Source organism: Sorex fumeus, unplaced genomic scaffold (assembly GCF_029834395.1).
Source record: "Sorex fumeus unplaced genomic scaffold, SorFum_2.1 ptg000043l, whole genome shotgun sequence".
Lineage (NCBI taxonomy): Eukaryota > Metazoa > Chordata > Mammalia > Eulipotyphla > Soricidae > Sorex > Sorex fumeus.
The window spans coordinates 25,069,631-25,097,419 of NW_026606100.1; the positions used below are offsets into that span (position 1 = coordinate 25,069,631).

At 38.5% G+C, this 27,789-nt stretch overlaps 1 protein-coding gene across 1 annotated transcript; it reads right to left on the reverse strand.

Annotated features, from left to right (window-relative positions):
• Positions 1 to 1,708: 1,708 nt before the first annotated feature.
• On the reverse strand, positions 1,709 to 26,809 carry LOC130029854 (cytochrome P450 2C21-like). Its single transcript, XM_056120932.1, has 9 exons — positions 26,545 to 26,809; positions 22,961 to 23,123; positions 17,031 to 17,180; positions 14,141 to 14,301; positions 10,405 to 10,581; positions 8,431 to 8,572; positions 6,805 to 6,992; positions 4,261 to 4,402; positions 1,709 to 2,343 (listed from the first exon to the last, which is right to left on the reverse strand). The coding sequence occupies exons 1-9, from the start codon at positions 26,710 to 26,712 to the stop codon at positions 2,162 to 2,164; spliced, it is 1,473 nt and encodes a 490-aa protein (XP_055976907.1). The 5' UTR covers positions 26,713 to 26,809; the 3' UTR covers positions 1,709 to 2,161.
• Between the last annotated feature and the right edge of the window lie 980 nt (positions 26,810 to 27,789).

The window sequence follows — 27,789 nt, forward strand, 5'->3', positions numbered from 1 at the left end:
GAATTTTTTCTCTTTCCTTCTGACTCAGTTTTGGGAGGTCATAGGATTTCAAAATTGCATCCATCTGTATGTAAAATTTTTATGGTAATCTCTGATTATCCTTTGGATTTCTGTGATATAAATTATAGTGTCTTCACTTTTGTTTAGTATCCCGTTTATTCAAGTTTTCTCTTTTATTTGTGATTCTAGCTAATTCACAGTCACAGTCCTCCAGTTGTTCATCGATTTGCTCGAGCGGGCCCAGTAACGTCTCCATCATGAGACTTGTTGTTACTGTGTTTGGCATATCGAATACATCACGGGCAGCTTGCCAGGCTCTGCCGTGCAGGCGAAATACTCTCAGTAGCTTGCCGGGCTCTCTCAGAGGGGCAGAGGAATCAAACTCGTGTCGGCCATGTTGGCCGCTTGTAAGGCAAACACCCTACCGCTGTGCTATCGCTCCAACCCTCTAGCTAATTAATGGTTAATTAATCTTGCTTATTCTTTTGAAAAACCAGTTCTTGATTTCAGCCAGTGAAACCAAATAAAACAACAAAAACTAGAACCAGAGAGATCATACAGCAGATAAACCTTACACAAACCTAGGTGGCAGACCCACGTTCAATCCCTAGCACTACATCTGGTCCACAGAGTACTGCCAAGAGTAATCCCTGAGCACATAGCCAGGAGAGGACCCTGAGCAGCACTAAGTGTGGCCCAAAAGACAGGAAAAAATAATAATAAAAGAAAATAAAGAACTAGTTTTTGGTTTCATTGATCTTTTTTATTTTTATTAATTTATTTATTTTTGGTTTCTGCATTGTTGATTTTTGCTCTAAGTTTTCTTTCCTTCCTTCTTGCTTATTTTGGGTTTCCTTTATTAGTCTTTTTTCTAATAACAAGTTGTGCAGGAAGGTGGTTTATTTGGGCCTTTTGCTTATTTCCTGATGAATGCTTCTATTGCGATGAACTTCCCTTTTAACACGGCACTTACTATGTCCCACATGTTTGGTAACTCATGTATCCATTATTTATTTTCATGAATCTTTATATTAATTCTTTAACCTACTGATTATTTAGTAGTAAATTGTAATAGTTGGCAACACAGGCCTAAACAGCATGGCATCTCCCATCTCTTGCATTGAATCATGAGTCTGATTGGCTGAGAATTATCAGTAGGGGCTCCCCATGACTCCTGATGACCACTGGGGAGACACCCACCAAAAAAATCACAAAAATCAATTCTTTAAAAATTATGCACAGTAATAAATATAGCTCATGGCAGCCATATTTATAATAGTCAAGATTTGGAAGCAGGGACTAGAGCAATAGCACTGTAGGTAGGGCATTTGCCTTACATGCGCTGACCTGGGTTCAATTCCCAGCAACCATATGGTCCCCTGAGCACTGCCAGGAGTAATTCCTGAGTGCAGAGCCATAGGTAACCCCTGTGCACCGCCAGGTGTGACCCAAAAAGCAAAAAGAAAATAATATTAAAAGATTTGGAAGCAACCCAAATGCCCACTGACAGGTGAAAGCATAAATAAACAGTTATGTATATGGAATACTACTCAATTACATGAAAATATGTAATATTGTCTTTTGTGTGATGTATGCACAAAATGGAATACCACTAAATTATAAAAATTTAATATGTATTCATTGTTACAACTTGAATGAAGCTATAAAGGTGTCATGTTAAGTGAAATTAATCAAAGGGAGGACAAAGGCCAACTGATCTTACTTTATATCATATATGAGGAAGAATAGAAAGTGAAAGGATAATGTCCAATGAAAACAACATGTGCAGTCTGAAAACAGACTGAGGTTACCAAGATGGGGTGCAGTGGGGGTTATGAGAGATGGGGCAGACTGGAATGACCTAAGAAAAAGGTGGAGTATATTTGGCACTAGGGTTCTTGTCATTTTTTTGTACACCAAAAGCATTAACATTTACACTTACAATTCATGCTAACTGAATAATATACAAATATGAGAACAATATTTTTATTACAGATGGAACTCTAATTCATGCAGGAAACTTGAACTGGGTATTGAAGACTGTAGACAATTAGAAGAGACATGGTTCAGAAATATCATTCCTTCTAGGAAGAAAGACATGGACAAAGCCAGTACATAGGCCAAAAAGCATCCTTCTGCAATAGAGCAGCCAGCAATTTCTTTAGGCTGGAATGAAACATAGCTTATAGAAAGGTGGTACAGAACCTAACCCATTAACAACTGGGGTAGTGTCAATGTCCTTTGGATCAACCAGAGGCTTCAAGGTAAAATGCTGTAAAATGCTAGTCAGAAATATAAACAGCTCCATACGGGCCAAGCCCTCGCCAGCACATACCCTTTTTCCTGAAAATGAAGCATAAACTAAATGTTATCTTAGTTATATTTCTGAGATGCAATAATGGCAACTCAAATCAACATGGAATTAACACATACACAAAAGCATTCATTCATAATTTGGAGTCAGAGCAATAGTACAGAGGGTAGGACATTTGCTTTGCATGCAGTTGACCCAGGGTTGATGCCTGGCATGCTATATGGTCCCCTGAGCCTGCCAGGAGTGATCTCTGAGCTCAAAGTCAAAAGTAAGCCCTGAGCACGCCAGGTATTCTCCCTGTTAACCAAAATCACTAATAATTAATTGCAAGTCAACCTGGCTTATTTCCTTAGCACATACTGCTGTGTGCATGCTATAAAAAAAATCTATTTGAACACCTACCTTGAAATTGCTATGCTAAGATTTACTTGTGACATTTTCCTATACACACACACACACACACACACACACACACACACACACCTATTCCAATTGACATGAGATATACACAACCTTTTTTCATCTACTTTCAATCCAAGACTGAACAATGATTTTTTTTCCTAACGAGATAGTGTTAACATGATACTCTTTTTAAAAAAAAAATTACCAGCTTACTATGGCTAAATCTAAAACAATTATCACACACTAGTCACAAGCACGATTAACTTTACACTATTCCACAAACTAAGACTAGCAATTTCAAATGTTATCTAGTTTCTAGTTGTCCTCCAGTAAGAATGGTCTTTCCCAATGTTCTGCCTACCAATAGTCTTCTTATCCGTATAGATCTAATTTAAATGATATTTGTACTGTGCAAACATCTATGGGCTGCCTTAACCCAGAAATTAGTTCCCTTTTGGGGCTGGAGCAATAGCACAGCGGGTAGGGCGTTTGTCTTGCATGCTGCCAACCCGGGTTCGATTCCCAGCATCCCATATGGTCCCCTGAGCACTGCCAGGGGTAATTCCTGAGCGCAGAGCCAGGAGGAACCCCTGTGCATTGCCGGGTGTGACCCAAAAAGCAAAAAAAAAAAAGAAATTAGTTCCCTCTTGGGATTCTAATTAATTCAATGGATTAAGTTTATATAAAGTCACACTACTTATTTTCTCACCACTTCCTTGCTAAGCACCCTTTAGACAATTACTAAAATCCTCCACTTGCACATTTATCTTCTATTAAAACATCCTTCTCTCTTTGTTAGAAGTTTATTTAGATTATAGTAAAACCCCTCTCATATCTCCAGTGACTTAAAATGATAGCATCTCCCCAATAATGCTAGTCTTGATATTTTTCTTAAATTAATCTTGATATTTTTCTTAATCCTACCTATGCCTCTGAAAACAATATCTTCCTTAAACTCTCTTTACTATTTTGGGTGTGCCACTTGTTTCTTCTAGGATTTGGTCAAATTACAACAGTACTCTCCTTGACTCTCAAATTACTATGACCTCTGCTCCCATCGACCAAAAAAGAACAGTATCTTCTCTTTTTATTTCTGAGATCTTCTTGTCTATCTTTCCATCTCTATGAAAGAGAATCTCTTTCTTATTCACAGTTTCTTTTTGCTTTTTGGGTCACACCCAGCAATGTTCAGGGGTTATTCCTGACTCTGCATTCAGGAATTACTCCTGGCAGTCCTTGGGGGACCATATGGGATGCCAGGGATCGAACCCGGGTCAGCTTTGTGCAAGGCAAATGCCCTACCCACTGTACTATCACTCCAGCCCCCTTATTCACATTTTTATTCCTGGATATAGCATGGGTCTGCTGTATAGCATGTTTCTCAGTGATTTTTTTTTCAAAAACTGGACTCTCAGGACAGATGAGAAATGTTTTTGAGAAATTTTACTATAATTAGAAATTTCATTGTAGCCTTCATGTAAAATCCTTCCTTATCAAAGTTGGTCCCTGTAGTACAGATAAAAATGAAAAGTTGAAAAACTTGCCTGTTGAAAAGGCCATGAAGTAGTCACTCTTCTTAAAATTACCACTTTCATCCAGGAAGTGGCCAGGATCAAATCGTTCTGGGTTGGGAAATTCTTTGCCATCATGAAGAACAGAACTCAGAGATGTTAATATCTCTGTGCCCTGATATAAAGAGGGGAGGAAAAGTGAAACATAAAGAAGGCTATGTAGCTTGAAACAAGCCTCAATGAATCCTTTTTTATTCATAGATGAAGAGGTTAAGACACACAAAGAATTTCTCCACGTCAAATAATTAATAAATGAATAAGCATAAAAGGTCTTAGATCTCTCAGTTAAAATTCAAGGCACTTTTCATTGATTCCAAGACCAAACTTGCAGCCAGTATTTTCATTTGTGAAAACTAAAGAAATTCTCTTCATTGCATTGTTGACAAGTAAACTGTACTGTTATCTCAATGTAATATCACTAAAAAGAAACTCATTCCTTGGATGCAAGTACAAGGTCTTCTACAAAACTACCTGATTGGAAATATTTTTTAAGACTTTTACTTTCTCATCAAAATTAGATATTGTTAATAATCTGCTCATTTTAATATGTTCTTTCAATTTACCTATTCTTGTGGAGATGACAGAGCATTTCAAACTTGTGGTAAAACTTTTCTAAACTCAGAGATATAGTTGGATATAATAATTTGGTGTTTAGGTTTTAGAATTAATGAAATCCTTCCTTTGTATAAAATTAAGCTCTGTGACCACAAGAAAATTGTTTAACATGTCAGTAGCTCATCATTAGTAAAGTGTAAATAAATAATACATTTGCATGAATTTATTATTTAAAATGAGATAAAACACTATATATTGAGGCCAGAGAGATACTAAAGCAAGTAGGGCACTTGCCTATATGTGGTAGATTCTAGGTTGGATCCCCAGCACCACATAGCCCTGTCAGGAGTAAGCCCTGAGTACCCCTGGGTATGGTCCAAAAAACAAAACCAACCAAGCAAATAAATAAACAAAAAAGCCCCACAAAATAACTTTTATATGTGTCAATCCAAGTGTGTTACTCTGTTATAACCAGAAAGCAGATGGTCCCATGAGCCAGGAGAGGATTTTGTCATAAACTAATCTATAAGGCTGAGAACCAACAAGAGTGCTTGTCTTTTTACACTAAGGGGATAATGGTTAAAATTTTACATCCTGGGGCTGGAGCGATAGCACAGCAGGTAGCGTGTTTGCTTTGCACGCAGCCAACCCAGGTTTGATTTCCAACATCCCATATGATCCCCCGAGCACTGCCAGGAGTAATTCCTGAGTGCAGAGACAGGAGTAACCCCTGAGTATTGCTGGGTGTGACCCAAAAGGAAAAAAAATTTACACCTAGAGGCCTGGAGCAGTGGTACAGTGGGTACCATGTAAAGCACTTGCCTTACATGCACCTGACTCAGGTTTTATCTCTGGCATTTCATACCATTACCTGAGTACTACCAGGAGTGATTCCTGAGTACAGAGCCAGGTTTAACCCATGAGCATTGCTAGGCATAGCCCAAAAATGAAAAAAAGAAATTTTAAAGAAGGATACAGGACAGGAAAAATTAACAAATAGGAAAATCTCAAAAGTTTATAAAACTGCTCCCCTAAGTTTATGACTGTGGATTGGGTTGCACAAATACACAGGGAAATTCCTTGAAGTCTATTAATGTATTGCTACTTAAGATAAGGGAAAAGAAGGTTGACAGCATATAAATGGCATATATTGTGAGTGTCACAGAAGACAGTTTCATTCCAGCTATGCAGCTATAGTGAAGAGAAATTGATATTTCTGATTTTTAATGGTCACTTCGAAAATTCTAATTTTTGTAATGAAAAAAATAGTGTAAATCCCACCCTCAAATACTAAATTATACTATAAATTAATAAATACACAAGCAGAAAGAGTAAGCCTAACAGATTTTAAAGCACCTGTAGCAATTTAACTATCAAAATAAAAATCATGCCCTTTAGAGAGAGGAAGACGAAATAATCAAAACTTCCCATAGAGTACCATCCAAACGTTAGTACATATGTAAAAATAGTGAGGAAATGACCCACAATTAAGGTAAAGTTGGGAACCCAATAGAAACAGATTCCATGATATCCTAGATGCTAAAATGATCACCCAAGAAATTCCAATCACATTATTAAAGAAACATTTCACAATAATGAAAGAATTAATTGGAAACACTTGAAAAAAAAAAGAGAAAAGTACCAAGTGAGTTTTCTTGGTCTCTCTCTTCTCTATTCCAGTCTCATTCATTTTTCTAACTTCATATCGAAATAGAAAGAGTTCAAGGCAACAAAGTATTGATTGACTGAAACTGGGTATAAGATACTAATCTCACTGATTTGACAGTTTTTAGATCCACTAAGTGTACAGTGGCTGCAGAGAGAGGGAATAAATACCCAGAAGAAAGATCTGAAGAAGAGGGGATTATAGACTCAATTAGACTGGTGTTTATAACTATATTACTATGACAGTTTATATCATACAATTCCTAATGGGGACTGTAGATAAAAAATAATGTTCACCTTTGGAAAAATGTACTCTCTGAACTTAATGTTCTGAGTCACAGCATGAGGCAAGTTGTTGGGAACAAGGTCTATGAATCTCTGGACCTCGTGCACCAAGGCATCCATGTAGGGCATGCTGCTCCTGTCCTGCATGCAGGGGCTCCGATGTTTGCCAATGACACGCTCAATCTCCTTCTGGGCTTTAGCTGGCAAAAGAGAAATCAGAATTTATGTGAAACAAAGGAGACTTTTATCTTCTTAATCATGGTAAATTGTGATAGAAGATGAGAACTTTTGTGTGTGTTGTTCAGAGATTTGTCAGGAAAAACAAAACCAAGCTCCCGGAAGAGGACAACACAGAGTCTCCCTGCCCCCACGCCTAGTTGTCCTCACCGGGGCCCCTTGGAGGAGGGCGGGTTGAGTTTCCTTCTCCTTCCTAAGCAAAGCCCCAGCAACTGAAGACCTCTGGGACCCAGCCACAGTCATGCTGAGACCACTCTCCACATGCTCAGACAAGCCTCACTCATGAAGGAACCGGCAGAGGAACCCAGGTGCGCGGGACCCGGAGCTGAAATCTCCAAGTCTGCTCGGTTCAGGACTGGGCCTCCTCCATCCCTCATTTTCCAGTAGCTAGACAGTTACACCCACCAACTGCTGTGTAACCCCATCAGCGGCCAGGATCCAGAGACTATAAAACAAAGCTCCCGGAAGCATGCAGCCACATTTGCGGCCACACGACCTCTTATTTTCTAATTCTCACTCTCAGAGAACCAGGCAGGCTACTGAAAGTATCCTACCCACATATATTCCTGACTGGGAACACCTGTAAAGGTCATTAGAGGCTGCCCCAAAAGCCTCCATCCCTCTCAAAGAGCCCAGCAAGCTACCGAGAGTACCCCGCCCACACAGCAGAGTCTGGCAAGCTACTTGTGGCATACTTAATATGTCAAAAACAGTAACAATGTTGGCCCTCATTCCCCTGACCTTGAAAGAGCCCGCAATATGCCACTGGACTACACGTGACAGGGATGAATGGAGACGATTTGCCCATTCGAGCAAATCAATGAACAATGGGGTGATAGTGATAGTGATAGTGACTTGTAAGAAAGAGCTCAGAAGAATGGCAAAATTTATTTATCACATAGTGAAGTGAGTTTTGTTTTCTGGGAAGTCACACCCAGTGATGCTCAGGGGTTACTCCTGGCTTTGTACTCAGGAATCACACCTGGTGCTGCTTGGGAAATCATATGGGATGCTGGGGAATGAACATAGGTCAGCCACATGCAAGGCAATTGCCCTACCTACTATCACTCCAGTCCTGGAAGTGAGCTCTTAGAAAAATAAAAAGACTGAATTTTTTTTAATCTTAAGACACATCTGTTTACTTGCTTCTGATCAAAATTAAGAAAACTCCTCTAAAGCAGGGAAAACACTTCTACCTTCCAAATTTCTGGTGTTGGTTAGTATTTTAGTCTGGTTTAGTACAATAATCTAATTTGAGTTTACCATAGTGAATGATAGGAAGATGTACTAATAAATATTTTACTTGAACATTTTCTTAGCTGGTATAGAGCAGCACACTCATTAGTGTTGACTTTCAATGGTTACGTGGAATTTCATTCTTTCAATCATCTGTGACCATACCTGTGACTTCTGGGTACTTCAGCAAAAGTAGGAGTCCATATCTCAAAGTAGTACTTGTTGTCTCTGTTCCGGCACTAAACACATCCCATATGGTAGTGATCAAGTTGTCCATAGTAAATTCAGATGCCTTATCATGTTTCTCCTAGCAATAAGGTGTTAAAATTACTTGATAGAGGAATAACTTCTTAGAAGTATCGTAAAATTTTCAATATAATATCATTACTTGATTTTCTTGTTCGGAAAATTTAACCAGACATTTTAAAAGTGCTATAGTTTAAGATAAAGTGAGTTGTTATGATTTCTCCAAACCCATAAAATACAATCAGATACAAACTTCCAGGGCTGGAGCAATAGCACAGTGGGTAGGGCTTTTGTCTTGCATGTGGCTGACCAGAGTTGGATTCCTCCGCCCCTCTTGGAGAGCTCAGAAAGCTACCAAGAGTATCTCTTCCACAAGGCAAAACCTGGCAAGCTCCCTGTGGCATATTGGATATGCCAAAAACAGTAACAAGTCTCACAATGTTACTGGGCCCACTCAAGCAAATCGATGAACAACAAGAGGACAGCATGCCAGTGACAAACTTCCAATGAGTCATTTCTTATTCCTCATTTTCTCACTCACTGAAGACAATTGGTTACTTTAGAATCCCTCTCTTGAATCACTTTTATCATGTACTGCCAACTTTGAGTCATTTTTCAATTATTTTGGATGTTGGGGATGGAGATATACCCAGCCATATTCAGGGACCATTCCTGGCTCTGTGCTAAGGAATGACACCTGGCAATGCTTAGAGAACCATATGTGGTGCCGGAGATTCAAATCCTTGTCAGCTGCCTCTGTACCATCTCTTCAGCACTAATTTTCAATTGTACTTAGTCTAAATTGCTCACTGAAGTCTCCAGACATGCTGCCCCATACATACAGCTCCTGCCAATCTAAGTCTCTATTCCAATCTCATAGTCATTATACCCAAAACTCAATTATAATCAAAAGAATGTCATTGGAAATTCTAGACATTTCATCTTTGTGCTTACAATTTATGGAACATATTATCATCCATGTCCATTTAATCCACAGTTTAAGTTAAACCTTGTATATCTGTAAAGATTTCATAGACTTTTCTAAAGATTCCTATCCATTCTTTTGTTTCCTCATTTATGGCATCTTCCAATCATGAAATTTATTTTACAATTAGTAATAGGCTATTAATCTTGAATGTGTTGTGTTTGTTGGTTTGAATATGTGTATTTAAAACAACCTCAGATATGAAGAGCCAGAACTGGGCTGGGGAGATAGTTCAAAGGACTGGCGCACATGCCTGCAAAAGGAGGCCTCCCACCACCTCGAACAGTATGGCCTACCTGGCAAAGTTCCCTAGGGCAGTGCTGCGTGTGGCATCAATGGTCCCCAAGCATCAAAAACCATCTGGGTTACCACTGAATAGTCAGGACCACCACACAACCTGGCAAACTTCACTTAAACTGACCCCAGGACCCCAAAGTATGCCTAGAGACCCAACAAAAAAGAAATAGAACCATTTATGTTACAGAAAACCTAAGTCATTTTCAGTGAAAATTTAGAAATAGTTTTTTGTTGTTTGTTTGGGGGGCCACACCAAGTAGTGCCCTCAGGGGTCACATCTGGCTCTGTGCTCAGTTATCACTCCTGGCAGGACTCAGGGAATCAAATCCAGGTTACCCGCATGCAAGGTACCTGCATCCATAGACATATTGTAAGTCCCCTAATATTCTTTGCACAAGCAATAAGTTTCACAAGCGATTAATATAACTTTAGTATTTTATTTTTCTTGGGATATTACTGGTTTATAAAAACAAATCAAGAGCACTTTCACTATCCTAACATCACTGGAAAGACAAGTTAATCCATGAGTCTTATCACCCACAAAGTTGAAGTAGCTAATCAGGCCCACATTACACCTTTTGCATTTTGTGTGTAATCATTTTTATAATTACCTTTTCCATTTTAATCAGAAAGTAGTCAATAAAGTCTCGTGGGTTATTGAAGTCCAGGGACTCTTGGTGTTCCTTTATCTTCTCCAAAATAAACTTATTTTGCTTAGCAATGTTTTTAAACAAGTCATTATGACATCCTGGGAGATAATGTATTAAAAAAGGAAAAGCATTGTAGAGCTGGAAGAGAAAGAATCATTAATTAATTCACTCAACAAATTTACATGCACATGCTACATATGAGACACTTTGTTATAAGCTCAGTAAATATTAATAAGACTTTTTTATTAATGAAAAGACTTGTTTCTTTAACTAGAAAATGCTGATAATTTGGAGGGGAATAAATGAAACAGCTAAGTTACATAATGCACAAATTACATAGCAATTTTTTTTGCTTTTTGGGTCACACTCGGGGATACACAGGGGTTACTCCTGGCTCTGCACTCAGGAATTACTCCTGACGGTGCTTGGGGGGCCATATGGGATGCTAGGAATCGAACCCAGGTCAGCCGATGCAAGGTAAATATTCTACCTACTGTACTATCGCTCCAGCCCCACAAAGCAATTTCAAAAACAACCAAATTCATTTCCTAACTGTTAACTCTCTGAAATAATTCTAGAATATACTGTAGCACTGTAGCACTGTCCTCCCACTCTTCATTGATTTTCTCAAGCAGGTATCAGTAACATCTCCATTGTGAGACTTGTTATTGTTTTTGGCATATCGAATACACAATGGGGAGCTTGCCAGGCTCTGCCATGTGAGCAGGATACTCTCGGTAGCTTAGCAGGCTCTCCGAGAGGGAGGGAGGAATCAAACCCCAGTTGGTCACATGCAAGGCAAACACCCTACCCGCTGTGCTATCACTCTAGCCCAAATATACTACCTCAGCTAAAATGAAAAAGTGGCTATGTGGGAAATAATGGAACATAGTAGGTTAATAACAAATGCCCAAAGCCAATAGATATCAAGAATTGGTCTTCAGTAGGATAGAGATGAAGGGAAGTAGACACTCTGTCCTATGACGCTAGAATGTGTTATGCATGGAACCCTACCATAAAAAGTTTTGTAAACCGTGGTGCCTAAAATAATTTTGTTGAACATAACCACTCCATAGGGCCAAAGTTGGCAAAAGTTCTAATGCTGACCTTCCTCCTAAGGCTAGTAAAAAATAAGTAAAATAAAATTAAATAAAAATGTGGAGGTTGAAAAGAGTTAGTCAATCTGTCTTAGACACAGTTGATTCAGTGATGAAGCCTGCACCAATCGTTCATTCCAGTTTTACCTCTATTATTTCTATTTTACCTTTACATTCTATTTTACCTCTATTATATCTATTTCTGCAGAGTATGTGCAGGATTCATACCCATTTTTTGTTATGAAGAAACAGTGCACCAAAACCCTCCATGACATAGAGGCTAATAGTATTTTCAAAGAGGCCACGCCACTGGCAGAGCAAGTGAAAACAGAGATAGATAAATGGGACTATCTTAAACTAAGAAGCTTCTGCACCTCCAAAGAAACAGTGACCAAAATACAAAGACAGTCTACTGAATGGGAAAGGATATTTGCCGAATACACATCTGACAAGGGGTTGATATCAAGAATATACAAAGTACTGGTTGAACTCCACAAGAAGAAAACATCCAACCCCATCCAAAAATGGGGCAATGAAATGAACAGAAACTTTCTCAAAGAAGAAATCCGAATGGCAAAAAAGCACATGAGAAAATGCTCTACATCATTAATCATCAGGGAGATGCAGATCAAAACCACAATGAGATACCATCTCACACCTCAGAGACTGGCCCACATTCAAAAGAACAAAAGCAACCAATGCTGGAGCGGATGTGGCGAGAAAGGGACACTCCTTCACTATTGGTGGGAATGTCGACTGGTTCAGCCCTTCTGGAAAACAGTATGGACGATTCTCAAAATATTAGAAATTGAGCTCCCATTTGACCCAGCAATACCACTCCTGGGAATATATTCCAGAGAGGCAAAAATGTGTAGTCGAAGTGACATCTGCACTTGTTTGTTCATTGCAGCACTCTTTACAATAGCCAGAAACTGGAAGAAACCTGAGTGCCCAAGAACAGATGACTGGTTAAAGAAACTTTGGTACGTCTACACAATGGAGTACTATGTAGCTCCTAGAAAAGATGAAGTCATAAAATTTACATACAAGTGGTACAATATGGAAAGTATGCTAAGCGAAATGAGTCAGAAAGAGAGGGATAGACATAGAAAGATTGCATTCATCTGGGGGATATAAAGTAACAAAATATGAGATTAATACCCAAGAATAGCTGAGATCAACACCAGGAGGATTACTCCATAGCTTAGAAGCCAGCGGGTATTCTAGGGGAAAGGGCAGCTCAGATAGAGAAGGGAGCACCAAATAAAGGGTGTTTGGAGGATCCTCCCAGGAGGGGAGATGCATGTTGAAAGTAGACTATGGACTGAACGTGTTTGCCACTCAATGCCTCTTTTGCAGACCACAACACCCAAAAGGAGAGAGAGAGAACAAAAGGGAATGCCCTGCCACAGAGGCAGGATGGGGGGGGGGGGGATATTATCCATGGTGGTGGAAAATGGGCACTGGTGGAGGGATGGGTATTTGATCATTGTATAACCGAAATCCAAGTACAAAAATTTGTAAATCTACAATTGGACCTCATAGTGCTTCACTAATAAAAAAAAAAGAAAAAAAAAGAAACAGTGCACCATAAAGATTTTTAAAAAGGCAAATTAATAATTTTTCTTTAGAGTCCTACACTCTCAGAAAAGTGTACAATATCCTTATTCATGCTGCTACTCCCAGTCTTAGAGTTTCCTGACTCATTTTGGACAGCTCTTTTTTGATTGAAGATTCTAAGTGTATTTTATTTCTTGTCTTGGCTAGTAAAATATTGTTGTCTCATTTAGAAAATGTTATTATAGTCAAGTAAAAATTCTTGTTCTAAAAATGATACTTAGGGCCTGAAGGGATAGTACACAAGGTAAGACTCCTTCGTTGTATACAATCAACTCAAGTTAAATTCTGGACATATATACGGTCCTCCAAACCTCACCGGAAGTGATCCCTGAGCACAGAGCCAGAAGTAAGCCAGGAACTCTGCTGAGTATGCCCCGCCCCACTTTCCCCAAAATGAAGCATAGACTGTTCATTCCTTCAGGTCCTTCCTAGGTAGAACATACCATAATCTTATGACCTAATCATGATTTAAGTTGTCAATGATTATGAATTGGAGGTTAATAACATCTTCTGACAGTGTGCAATAATACCAAACACATTCTACAACACCCTCTCCAGCTTCAGATATGAAAATAAGGAAGTGTACCTCAAAAAAAAACCTTACCATAATTGATGCATTATATTTTATTTTTCTATTACAATATCTTATGTTTTCATCTTTTTTCAATTTTTTATTAGTGAGTCACCGTGGGGTACAGTTACAGGCTTACAAACTTCCGTGCTTGTGTTTCAGTCATACAATGGTCGAGTACCCATCCCTCCACCAGTGCCCATTTTCCACCACCAATGGTCCCAGCATCCCTCCCACTGTTTTAATTTTTATTTGAAAACATTGACTGCATCTGCTAACACACCGTTTACAAGTGATAATTTGATAAACATTATAATCACTAATTTAAAGCATGAAAAAGCATGGGGTATAGAAATGAACAACACATCAGCAAGAAAATTATTTTTTATAAAAGAAAACCATGACCAACCTGTATCCAGGAAGAACTTGAAATTCTCAGGTTTTCATTAAAATATTCCATCATGATTAGAAATTTCTTATCACTGTACTCATAACGATCCTGGAAAATAATGGAGCAGATCACATTGCAGGGAGCACAGCCCAAAAGAAAAGTTGGATCACAGGGAGATGCTAAAAGCAAAGTAAGTTTAATGTTAGAACACAATTACCATATAAGTCTTAATTTAAAATACTGATTTTCTCAGTTGACTTCTAAGGCTTATAAATAAAAGAATAACCTGGACATGCCATCTGCAAACTCAACATACCTAAAATACAGTTCATTGTTTTCCCACCAGAATTGTCTAGTGCGTTTCAATTACTTTACTATTTTCTCAAGTATCTTCTATTTACATCATTCTCTAATAAGAACCACAAGGTAATTTATAAGATAGAAAACAAGAAGTAGTGGATAGGGCATTTGCTTTGCAAGTGGATGATCACGGGTTCTATCCCTAGCACCATGTATGGTCCCCTGAGCTCCACCAGACTGATCCCTGAGTGAAGTGCCAGGAAATAAGTTCAGGGAAGATCCAGGAACAAGCTACCTCTGCGCTTGTTCCTGGTCAGGTGTGGCCTTGCTGGGTAACAAACAAATGTAGTCATTCAAATATATAATTACATGTATAAAATTCAGCTCGGTGAGAAATATTTTGGTCTATCATTTTAGGGGAGTTTGTTTCTAGGGCCACGTCTGACAGTTTTCAGAGCTTACTCCTGGCTCTGGGCTCAGGGATCACTTCTGGCAGGGCTGGGGAACCCTATGGGGTGTGTAGTTTGGGCCCAGGTTGACGATATGCAAGGCAAGTGCCTCACCCACTCTACTCTGTCTCCAGCCCCCTTTGTGAGGATACTTATTTTTGATGCAGGAAAGTGGGTGTACTCACTAAAAATCAGAGGCTGAGTAGAATTGAATTCTATTTTGCAAAATACAATTAAAAACAAATAAGCATGTTTTTCTAGCAGGAGTGAAGAAGATTGAGGATATTGAAGTTATGTCCTGATCTTAAAAAAAAATTCTATAAAGGAGATAATATAACATCTTCTTTTAAAAATGTCTGATGACAGCTTTAAAGCCTTACTTTCCTTTCTTCTAATTGCATATGGTCATCTGACATAAAAAAAAATCTCAGGTGATTCTTCAATAAAAGCCTGAAGTGTAAACCACGCAACCCTCTCCAGCACACTGCAATCCTCCTCTCAGCTCAACCCACGAACCACCATAAGCACCACAAGCCAGCATCTTGTCCAGCCTCTCTCTCATGTTTCTCAATGCACAATCCAGTCACACAGGAGTATTTCAAATCCTGTTGAGATGTCTATGGAACCATCAATATGACCATCCAAACCCCATTTTGAATGAAAGATCCACCTTGCCTCTGGGAACTAACTACTAACACAAAATCTAATCCAAAGAAAAAAGGCTTATCAGGGATCAAGCTAGAAAAAAATGTTCTGGTCAAGATGTGAAAGAAACGTTTAACAGTGAGAGTGATGAAATGGAATCCTGAAGAATGTGAGATTTGATAAGTAGAGAATCTGAGTTACCACAGCCAGGGAGCTTAGTGGACATAATCACCATGAGAAAAGATAAATAAGTTAAAATAAAGTAGGGTAGTTTTGCTCAAATATAAATGAAGCATATATCATTATTTCCTAGAATATACATATACACATATATCAGAACCTTATTCTAAAAGAATTAAATATATGCATTGATTAATATGGATTGCAATTTTTACAATAGCAAAAATAATAAAAACAGTACATCTGACAAAAAATAAGATTTTTAAAATAAACTATGGTGCCTAAAAATTATGGAATACTATTGTATTTGTTTATAATATTCTTAAGAAACTAAACATGTGAAAAACATATACTTAACATTTTAGGCATAAAATGTTATAAAACAATATACATCAACAAGACTAATTTTCTTTTTATTTAGAAAAAATAATTGTGTATGTGTGTGTTGCTAGGGATCAAACTCAGAGCCTCATACCTGCAAGGTTTCTAGGAATATTTTGGCGTAGTGTTTTATAGACCAAAGTGTGCTCTCTCTCTCTCTCTCTCTCTATCTCTCACTCTCTCTCTCTCTATCTATCTATCTATCTATCTACTTATCTATCTCTGAACACAGTGCTGTATACATTTAAGATACACAACACAATGACTTGATAGATATATTAGATAATATAAATGTTTTTATCAAAAAATTCCTAGAAGTAAATTCATCTTTAAAACCACTGTGGCCAAAACTATTAAATGATTACTAAACTCCATATTCTCTTCTGTGTATAGCTAGACCCATTTCCCAAGTCCTCTTAGCTACATAGAGGTGACCCTGATTCACAATCCATGAACTATGAAAGAAATCTTGAGTGCCAATGCCACATCAGGCACTTATGTTATTTGCCCTTTTCACTACCATGCAAAGAGAAGTATTCTGGGTGATAAGGGCTGGAGCGATAGCACAGCGGTAGGGCGTTTGCCTTGCATGCAGCCAACATGGCCCACCCGAGTTCGATTCCTCCGCCCCTCCCGGAGAGTCCGGCAAGCTACCGAGAGTATCTCGCCCACACGGCAGAGCCTGGCAAGCTCCCCGTGACGTATTCGATATGCCAAACACAGTAACAACAAAGTCTCCAATGGAGACGTTACTGGGCCCGCTCGAGCAAATTGTAATGCCACATATGCTTGAAAAAATAGGTATGCTAACCACTTTGCTTCTTATTACCTTATTCACCACTTATTATGTGAACCAGAAGTTCTGTTGCATTTGAGCTATCAGATTCCTCTGGTCTACATTTAATAGTATCTTATCTATCCAAATTATTATTGTAATGGTATGAAATACACACCATTAGTTTTTTTCAAGGCTTCCACCAGATACAAAGCCTCTTCTTGAATTCTGTCTTCAATTGTCCTCTTCCCCATCCCCATATTCCTCAAAACCGTGAGGGCAAAACGTCGGGTTTGCTTCCACATTTCTCCATTGCTGAAAACAACTCCTATTAAAAGACAAAAGAAAAAAAGAAAGAAGTAGAGAAGAAAACCTTCTTAGCCACAGACTCTGGCTAGTAGTCTGCATCTTAGGCAATGAGGAAGATCCTTAGCAGGAAGATAAACAATGGTGGAATTTCCCTCAAGCTCAGCCTTACGGCTTCTTTTCCTAACCCAGTTGCTATCTTAACAAGGTTCTTGGTTTTATAGCTCCTTCATCCTTCAGCCCTCAAGCCTCAGACTAATCCTGTGAAGCATGTATTTTGTCTCCTATTTACTGCTGAGGATGCCGAATTTCATGGAAGCAAGATTCTTGCTTTCTGGTCACACACCTAATAAATCATGGGTGAAATTTTCAACACTGAATTTTGAACTTTGTAAGTAAATTCTAGGATATATAACAAAGGGATCACTGCGAATTTGATATGCCAAAAACAGTAACAAGAAGTTTCACAATGGAGACATTACTGGCGCCTGCTCGAGGAAATTGATGAACAATAGGACAGTGCTACAGTGCTACCATATATATGTGTTTATATATCCTTGTTATATACTCTTTTTAGAGAATGATTTTTTTGGTGTTTATGAATGTTTATATTTTTGGCAATTTTAAGAAATTTTATTTATTTCATTTATTTATTTATTTGTTGTTACTGTGTCTGGCATATTGAATACGTCACGGGGAGCTTGCCAGGCTCTGCCGTGCGGGCGAGATACTCTCCGTAGCTTGCCGGGCTCTCCAAGTTTCATACATATTTAGTGAAACACCATGAGGTACAGTTGTAGACTTACAAACGTTCGTGCTTGGGTTTCAGTTATACAATGATCAAGTACCCATCCCTCCATCAGTGCCCATTCTCCACCACCAATGATCCGAGTATCCCTCCCACCCCCACAACCCAACTCCCCTACCCCATCCCGCCTCTGTGGCAGAGAATTCCCTTTTGCTCACTGTTTCCCTTAGGGTGTTGTAGTTTGCAATAGAGGTTTTGAGAGGCCATCATGTTCGGTCTATAGTCTACTTATAGCCCACATCTCACATACCGAGTGAGTCCTCCAAACGCCCTTTACTTGGTGTTCACTTCTCTATCTGAGCTGCCTTTTCCCCAGCATGTGAGGCCGGCTTCCAAGCCCTGGAGCACACCTCCTGCTACTTATCTCAATTATTCTTGGGTGTTCGACTCCCATTCTGTTACTTTATATTCCCCAGATGAGTGCAGTTTTTCTATGTCTGTCCCTCTCTTTCTGCCTAATTTCACTTAGCATGACACTTTCCATGTAGAACCACTTGTATATAAATTTCATGACTTCATCTTTTCTAACAACTGCATAGTATTCCATTGTGTAGATGTATCAACATTTCTTTAACCAGTCATCTGTTCTCAAGCACTTGGGTTTTTTCCAAATTTTAGCTATTGTGAACAGTGCAGCAATGAACATATACGTGCAGATGTCACTTCAACTATACTTTTTTTGCCTCTCTGTGATATATTCCCAGGAGTGGTATTGCTGAGTCAAATGGGAGCTCAATTTCTAATTTTTTGAGACTTGCTCACACTGTTTTCGCAAAAAACGGAACCAGTCGACATTCCCACCAGCAGTGAAGGAGGATCCCTTTCTCACCACATCCGCGCCAACACTGGTTGCTTTTGTTCTTTTGGATGTGGGCCAGTTTCTGTGGTGTGAAATGATATCTCATTATGGTTTTGATCTGCATCTCCCTGATTAGTAATGATGTAGAGCATTTTCTCAAGTGACTTTTTGTCATTCGGATTTCTTCTTTGAGAAAGTTTCTGTTCATTTCGTCGCCCCATTTTTGGGGGGTTGAATGTTTTCTTCTTGTGGAGTTCAACCAGCACTTTGTATATCCTTGATATCAATACCTTGTTGGATGTGTATTGGGCGAATATCCTTTCCCATTCAGTAGACTGTCTTTGTATTTTGCTCACTGTTTCTTTGGAGGTGCAGAAGCTTCTTAGTTTAAGATAGTCCCATTTGTCTATCTCTGTTTTCACTTGCTTGGCCAGTGGCATGTCATCTTTGAAAATACCATTAGCTTCAATGTCGTGGAAGGTTTTGCAAACTTGTCTTCAATGTACCTTATGGATTCCGGTCTGATGTTGAGATTTTTGATCCATTCTGATCTTACTTTTGTACATGGTGTTAGGTAGAGATCTGAGACCATTTTTTTGCATGTAGCTGTCCAGTTTTTCCAGCATAATTGGTTAAAGAGGCTTTCCTTGCTCCACTTCACATTTCTTGCTCCCTTATCAAAGATTAGATGATCATATGTTTGTGGAGAGATGTCAGTATATTCAACCCTGTTCCATTGGTCTGCGGCTCTGCCTTTTTTCCAGTGCCATGCTGTTTTAATTATTGCTGCTTTGTAGTAGAGTTTGAAGTTAGGGAGGTTGATTCCTCCCATTTTTTTTTCCCAAAAATTGCTTTAGCTACTCGTGAGGTTTATTGTTCCGTATGAATTTCAGGAGTGTTTGTTCCATTTCTTTAAAGAATGTCATGGGTATCGTTATAGGGATCGCATTGAATTTGTACAATGCTTTGGGGAGTATTGCCATTTTGACGATGTTATTTCTCCCAATCCATGAGCAGGGGATATCTTTCCATTTCCTCGTGTTCTCTTTTATTTCCTGAAGTAGTGTTTTGTAGTTTTCTTTGAGCAGGTCTTTTAGTTCCTTAGTTAAGCTGATTCCAAGGTACATGGTTTTCTGGGGCATAATTGTGAACAGGATTATTTTTTCATGTCACTTTATTCTCTCTCATTACTTGCATATAGGAAGGTCATGGACTTTGGGTATTCATTTTATAGCCTGCAACTTTACTATACAAGACTATTGTTTCTAGGAGTTTCTTGGTGGAGGTCTTAGGGTTCTCTAAGTATAGTATCATATCATCTGCGAATAGTGAGAGCATGCTTTCTTCCTTTCCTACCTGAATGGCCTTAGTTTCTTTTTCTTGCCTAACCACTGTTGCAAGTACTTCCAGTACTATATTGAACAGCAGTGGAGAGAGTAGGCATCCTTGTCTTGTCCTTGATCTTAGAGGGAAGGCTCTCAGTTTTTCCCCATTGAGGATGATGTTTGCTGTAGGCTTGTGGTAGATGGCTTTAACTATATTGAGAAAAGTCCCCTCTATACCCATTTTGGCAAGGATTTTCATCATAAATGGGTGGTGGATCTTGTCAAGTGCTTTCTCTGCATCTATTGATATGATCATATGCTTTTTATCTTTTCTTTTGTTGATATGATGTATTGTGTTGATTGATTTCTGAATGTTAAACCATCCTTGCATCCCTGGGATGAATCCCACTTGGTCATGGTGTATGGTCATGGTGTATGAGTTGTTGAATTCTATTTGCTAGTATTTTGTTGAGAATCTTCGCATCCGTGTTCATCAGGGGTATCGGCCTATAGTTTTCTTTTCTTGTGGTGTCTTTGTTTCCTTTTGGTCTTAGAGAGATATGGGCTTCATAGAAACTGTTTGGGAGAGTTTCTGTTTTTTCAATTTCCTGGAAAAGCTTGAGAAGAACTGACAATATGTCCTCTTTAAGTGTTTAGAAAAATTTGCTAGTGAATCCATCTGGACCTGAGCTTTTATTTTTGAGAAGACTTTTGATTACAGTTTCAATTTTCTTGATGTTAATAGGAACATATACTATTCAGATACTCTAGATCTTCTTGATTCAGCCTTGGGAGATTATAGGAATCCAGAAATTTTTCCATTTCTTCTAGGTTCTCTTGTTTCATGGCATACAGACTTTCAAAGTAGTCTCTGATGATCTTTAGAATTTCTTTGGTTTCTGTTGTGATATCCCCCTTCTCATTTCTGATTCGGTTTGTTCAGGTTCTCTCCCTCTCTTTCTTTGTGAGTCTTACTAGTGGTTTATCTATCTTGTTTATTTTCTCAAAGAACCAGCTCTTGGATTCATTGATCTTTTGGATTGTTTTTTGGGTTTCCATGTCTTTGATTTCTGCTCTCAGATTTATGATCTCTTTCCTTCTGCTTGATTTAAGCTCCTTTTATTGGTCCTTTTCTAAGATCTTGAGCTGTGAAGTCATGTTGTTTATGTGGGCCCTTTCTTCCTTTCTGATAAATCTTGCAGAGCTATAAATTTTCCCCTTAACATGGTTTTAGCTGCATCCCCTAGATTCTGGTAGCTTGTGTCTTCATTCTCATTTGTTTCCAGGTATCTTTTAATTTCATCCTTGACTTCCTTCCTTACCCACTCATTGTTCAACATTGAATTGTTTAATTTCCAGGTGTTTGATTTGGTTCTCCATGTCTGAGTGTGATTCATTTCTATTCTCAGTGCATCGTGGTCTGAAAATATTTTTGATACTATTTCTACCTTTCTGGTTCTATTGAGGTATATTTTGTGTCCTATCACAAGGTCTATTTTGGAAAATGTTCCGTGTGCACTGGAGAAGAATGTGTATTCTTTCTTTTGGGGGTGTAAAGCCCTGTATAGGTCTATAAGCCTTCTCTCTTCTTTTTCTTTCTTCAAAGTCAATGTTTCCTTGCTGAATTTTGTTCTTGTTGATCTATCCAGAGCTGACAAGGCGATGTTGAAATCTCCAGCTACTATTGTGTTGCCAGCAATGTTCTCCTTAAAATCTGTTAGCAGTTGTTTTAAATATTTAGCTGTTTCCTCATTAGGTGCGTATACATTTAAGAGTGTGATTTCTTCCTGTTGTATGTATCCCTTGATAAATAGAAAATGGCCTTTGCTGTCTCTTCTAATCTTTTTCAACCTGAAATTCATGTTGTCGGATACTAGTATGGCCACCCCACCTTTTTTAAGGGAGCTAATTGCTTTCAGGATTGTTTCCCATCCTTTAAATTTGAGTCTGTGTTTGCTCTGACTGTTGAGATAAGTTTCTTGTAGGCAGCAGAATGTTGGGTTCTGCCTCTGAATCCATTTTGCCATTCTGTGTCTCTTAATTTAAACCATTGACATTGAGAGAGATTATTGTTATGGGGTTTTGTGTCATCTTTCTGTAAGGTTTTTTGTGCTTGTACAGGGTTCGTCTTGTCTTATAGTAGCCCCTTTAGCCCTTCTTTTAGAGTATGATTTTTCACTTGTTTTATATTAGATTAAAATATTTCTCATGCATTTTATAAGACTAGTTTGAAAACAAGATTGCAATATTACAAACCTTTGCTAACTCTATACATCATATACATGTTTCCTAAAATAGCTTCTTTGCATACATGACTCAGGTCAAAAAGCATAATTTGGGTAAATAAGATAACAATTATTTTTTCTCTCACTTTTCTCTTTTTTGCATTATCTTAACCAATTATAATTAAAAAGATCATAGTTTAGACACAAATATGTATATTATTACTGGGACCAGAACGAGAGTACAGTGAGTAGTACTCTTGCCTTGCATGTAGCTGTCTTGCATTCCATCCTTGGAGCCACATATGGTCCCCTGAGCACTGCCAGAATTGATCCCTGAGCACAGAGCCAGGAGTAAGTCCTGAGCACTGCCATGCATGGCCCAAAAACTAACAAAAAATAAATTTGCAGAACATTAGAAGTTAGTTTCACTGTATTTAAAGCTTCATTAAATTGTGTTATCTTTACCATTTTAAATATAGATTAATTATACTTATATAGAAAATATTAGTGACAGTGACAGAAAATATTAGAATTCTGACGTTATAATAAATTTCTGTAAATATAGTTTCCAATCCCTTAGTCTATTTGAGTCTATTTGGGTCTTTACAATTACAAGCCATACACGTTCCCCAAAGAGAAGCCTACCTAACCCTTTGGACGTGTGATCTATTGCTGGGAAATTTCCTCTGCCAGAAAACACCTCGCTGTGATCAATCAAGGCTTCCTTCACTGCATCATATCCATGCAGCACCACTGTGGGCTTCATTCCGAAATACACAGTGAACACAGGGCCATAGACTTCTGCAAGCTGGAAAATAAGAAATAGAATAGTTTCATTTTCAAAACTAAAAATGTAGAGAGGAAACATATTTTTATCCCTCATTCACAACACTCTGAAATTTATAGTTTCAAAGACTGAACTTACAAGGGTTACATACATATGTAACACCAATTAACCACTAATTTTCTAGTTCCCAGCATCAGAACGAGGCTTTATCCATCCTTCCCCATGCCTTCTCCTTTCGTCTACAATACCTATCTGAGATTCCATAAAGTCTATGAGTTAGAATGTTGGGTTTTCTTGTTTGTTTTAGTTTCTATATTCTATACATAATTGAAATTATTCAGTAATAGTCTTTCACTTCATTACTTACTTCATTTAGTGTACTCACCATTTTGAGTATATATGTACCACCACTTCTTTATACAGTCAACTGTATTTAAGATGACTCACATTTTGCTATTATGAAAAACTATGTAACTAATACAGAGAATCAATTATCTTTTCAAGCTAGTATTTTCATATCCTTTAGATAAATGCCTGAGTGGAAAAGCTGAAGCATATAGTACTTTCATTTTCAGTGTTTTAAAAGAATCTCCATGACATTTTCCATAAGTATTTATTAATTTACCTTTTCACCAAGAGCACACCAATTTTTCTCTACATCTTTGCCAACACATGTGTTCAGGCTTATTGACAAAGGTCATTCTCACTGGTGTCAGGTGATATATCATTATAGTTATAGAGGAAGGGAAGAAGAGTCATACAGTATTTCAAGTGTCATGTCCAAAGAGGTAAAAACAGGGGGAATGTCACTGTCACTGTTCACCTGTTGTTCATCGATTTGCTGGAACGGGCACCAGTAACGTCTCCATTGTGAGACCTATTTTTTTTTTTTGCTTTTTGGGTCACACCTGGCAATGCACAGGGGTCACTCCTGGCTCAGCACTCAGGAGTACTCCTGACGGTGCTCAGGGGACCATACGGGATGCTGGGAATTGAACCCGGGTTGGCCGCGTGCAAGGCAAACGCCCTACCTGCTGTGCTATCTCTCCAACCCCTTATTTTTCCTTTTTTAAAAGTTCATTTATTTTATTTTCCTTTTGGGGGTCATACCCAGCGATGCACAGGGGTTCCTCCTGGCTCTGCACTCAGGAATTATCCCTGCTGGTGCTCGGGGTACCATATGGGATGCTGGGAATTGAACTCGGGCGGGCTGCATGCAAGGCAAACACCCTACCTGCTGCGCTATTGCTCCAGCCCCCTGAGACCTTTTTGTTACTGTTTTTGGCATATCAAATACGCAACGGGTAGCTTGCCACGCTTTGCTGTGCAAGCGGGATACTCTCGGTAGCTTGCCAGGCTCTCCGAGAGGGACAGAGGAATCTAACCTGGGTTGGAGGTGCAAGGCAAACACCCTACCTGCTGTGCTGTCGCTCCAGCCCCAAGCCCCTTATTAAAGAGCATTATTAAACACTTACTCTCAAGATAGATCTAGGTCTGAATCCAAGACTCAGTTTCCCCACAGTCATCCTTACTGAACTGAATGGGGTTTTTTTTTTCATTCACTAAGATGCTTATTGAGGAGTTGAGTTTGAATCCTCTATCATCAATAGTCTATTCAACTTTTTCCGATATAGTGTTATCAAAGTGCTTTTAGTAAAAGATAATACTAATAGCTCTGAAAAAGCACAATGATATTAAAATAAGGCTTTGTACAAAATGTTCAATGTCCCTTGCATATTTCTGTTTAAGAGGTCAAAACTTAAAAAAAAAAAACTAGGAAAACTGAAATCAGCTTGTATGGATGTTCCTTTTATTTTATTTATTTTATTTTATTTTATTTTACTTTGCTTGTTTGGGATCACACCTGGCAATGCTCAGGGAACGATTTGGAGCCAGGCATCAAACTTGGCCCCAATATGCAAAGCATTTATTTCAGCCCACTGATCAATTTCTTGGGCCTCTTGGTTATTGGAGTAATTATTTTAAGGGTACCCATAAACCATACCCATGAGAGGGCTTTCTTAAGTCATATGTGTATTCTGGCAAATCTTGTCACTGACCACTGTCCTGTTTCTCCCCTTTTTCTCAGGCTTTCCTGCTTCTAATAGGCAACAATGATTAAATTAGGCCAATTAATAACTCTACAACTGTCTGAATAAAAGAAAGAGTGAAAGTGAAAAAGTCCAAGTGAAAAAAAGCATTCTGGGGCTGGAGCGATAGCACAGCGTGTAGGGTATTTGCCTTGCACGCAGCCAACGAGGGTTCGATTCCCAGCATCCCATATGGTCCCCCGAGCACCGCCAGGAGTAATTCCTGAGTACATGAGCCAGGAGTAACCCCTGTGCATCGCCGGGTGTGACCCAAAAAGCCAAAAAAAAGCATTCTAAACCTCATTTAACAAAAACTGGATTGAGCACATTGGAAGCTGAAACACTTTTGTCATATATTAAATTTATTTTTTAATGTATGTTCCTTCTCTGATAACCCAACTTATTGCTTTATCATAAATGTATGTTGAATCTTGTCAGATGGTTTTCAGCATCTACTGAAATAATGTGTTCTTTTTCATTTATTTTTGTTGATGTGGTATATTTATGTTAGCTGATTTGTGTATGATGAGTTATCTTAGGCAATTAGCTGGGATGCTCACATAGTCTCTTCAAATCTAAAGTCCAAAACACTACAGGAGCTTTATTCTGTAAATAGATGTTTCATGGGGGTAATATTTCAGATAATTTCTTTAGAGCATCTGAGAGATATTACTATATAAATATCTGAGATTAGAAAAGTAATTCATGCACTGATAAATATAATAGGACCTAAATGTGTTTGACTTCGTTATTTCCACAATTTCCAAAAGAAATGTGATTTTACGAAAACTTTCGTAAAATGACTTCATAACTGAAAGCAATTTTATTGCTATTAGTGATCGTTAAAAATTATGAGAAAAAGGGGTGTAGATCACAATATAAGTAGGTAATTAATACTTTTGGACAATTTCAACAATCTTCCTATGGATGTCATTTCCTTCTTATGACATTGAAAGCATGTCTGGATTTCCAATGAACCTTTTCATTTATTTATTTCTTGGACAGTCCTTCCAAGCAAGATCAGGAAGTCCAGAGCCCAATGGTGGTTGTTTACCAGCCAGACCATACAATGTGGCTCCCCTCTGGGAGGTGCCAGGGATACCTGGGCTGTCCCAGTGGGCCTGGGGCCACCAGAATACTTGATACTTGGAAGATCAGGTAGTGCTGGGAACTGAATCAAATAAGGAGCATGTTAAGCATGTTCTCTGACCACTCTACTATCTTCAGGCCTGGGACATTTCCCTTTAAAACCACGTCTTTTAACCATAGTACTTGATACCATGTTTTATTTAGATATTGAGCTGTCTTATTTAGTTGCTGCATGCAATTCAGTTAAAAGTAATCGTACTCACCTTGTCTAAGGATTTGCTGATGTTACTGGTATCTATTTGTAGAATATTTCCAATAATTGGAAGAGGAGTGGGGCCAGGTGGCAACTTTCCTTTGGTAGAATTTTGATTCCACAGAAAAAGGAAAATCAAACAAAAAAGACAAACTACCAGAATAGTGAAGAGGTCCATCACTGTGCTTTGCAAATTCAAAGCTTGAAGCTACAGACTAATACACACAAAATGGAAGGTGATCATCAATCCTGCACTCAGTCTTTGAAGTTTATATATTATTTCATCCTAAGTGCACTTTGATATATATTGCAGAAACAAAAAGCAAAGATGGTCATGTGGTTAATTATTAAGAAATTGGTGTTCTTTGAGTAAATTCTAATCAGAAAACAACTCCAACAGGGGAGGGGCAGAATAGACAAATGAGAAGCAAAGGAGGCCAAGTCAAGGGATTAAGGTACAAAGATAATGTTAAGGAATGATAGAGCCAAATATTCAAATCACATAGTCAATAACACTGAACTTAAGAGACCCAAACTTCTACAGTTCAACTTATAATGATGTCTGTCAAGAGGTTAGGCTGATGACTGAGACTTAAACCCGAAAGCTTTGCGGCTGCTCTGGCGGAGATTCAATGAATAGAATTGTAAGAAGTAGAAGTGGAAAAGGGTAGGGTGGAGTTCATGCACAATTCAATCAGCCTAATCAGTGGCTGAGTGAATGGCGGTACTCCTACATAAAAAAAAATAAAATAAAATAAAAAGAGGTCAGGCTGGGGGGAGGGGGGAGGCTATGAGAGGGAACCTGGAAACTTTAGTGGAGGGAAACTGACACTGGTGCTGGGATTGGTGCTACAATATTGTATATCTAAAACTTAACTATGTAAATCACAGTGCATTAAAAGAAAGAAACAAAAGAAAATAACTCCACTCTTCAGAGAGGGTCAAATGATTTATTAAATGTTAGGTCACAAATTTCTTGCAATAGTGTTAACATTTATCCTACCTCACCATCTATCACCAAAGTGTTAAGACTCTCCACCAATGTCCTTATGTGACTTCCACTCCCCAACATCTCCCCTATTACACCCCATTTTGTAATATCAGTTTTGTAATCCAGGGTCAAGGTTATTACTTGATATTACCATTCCTTTGTTCCTTTCTCCATGTACCAAAGATGAGTACATGGAGAAAGCCGCAAAGCCAGAGCAGCCGCAAAGCTTTCAGGTTTAAGTCTCAGTACATGGAGTACATTATC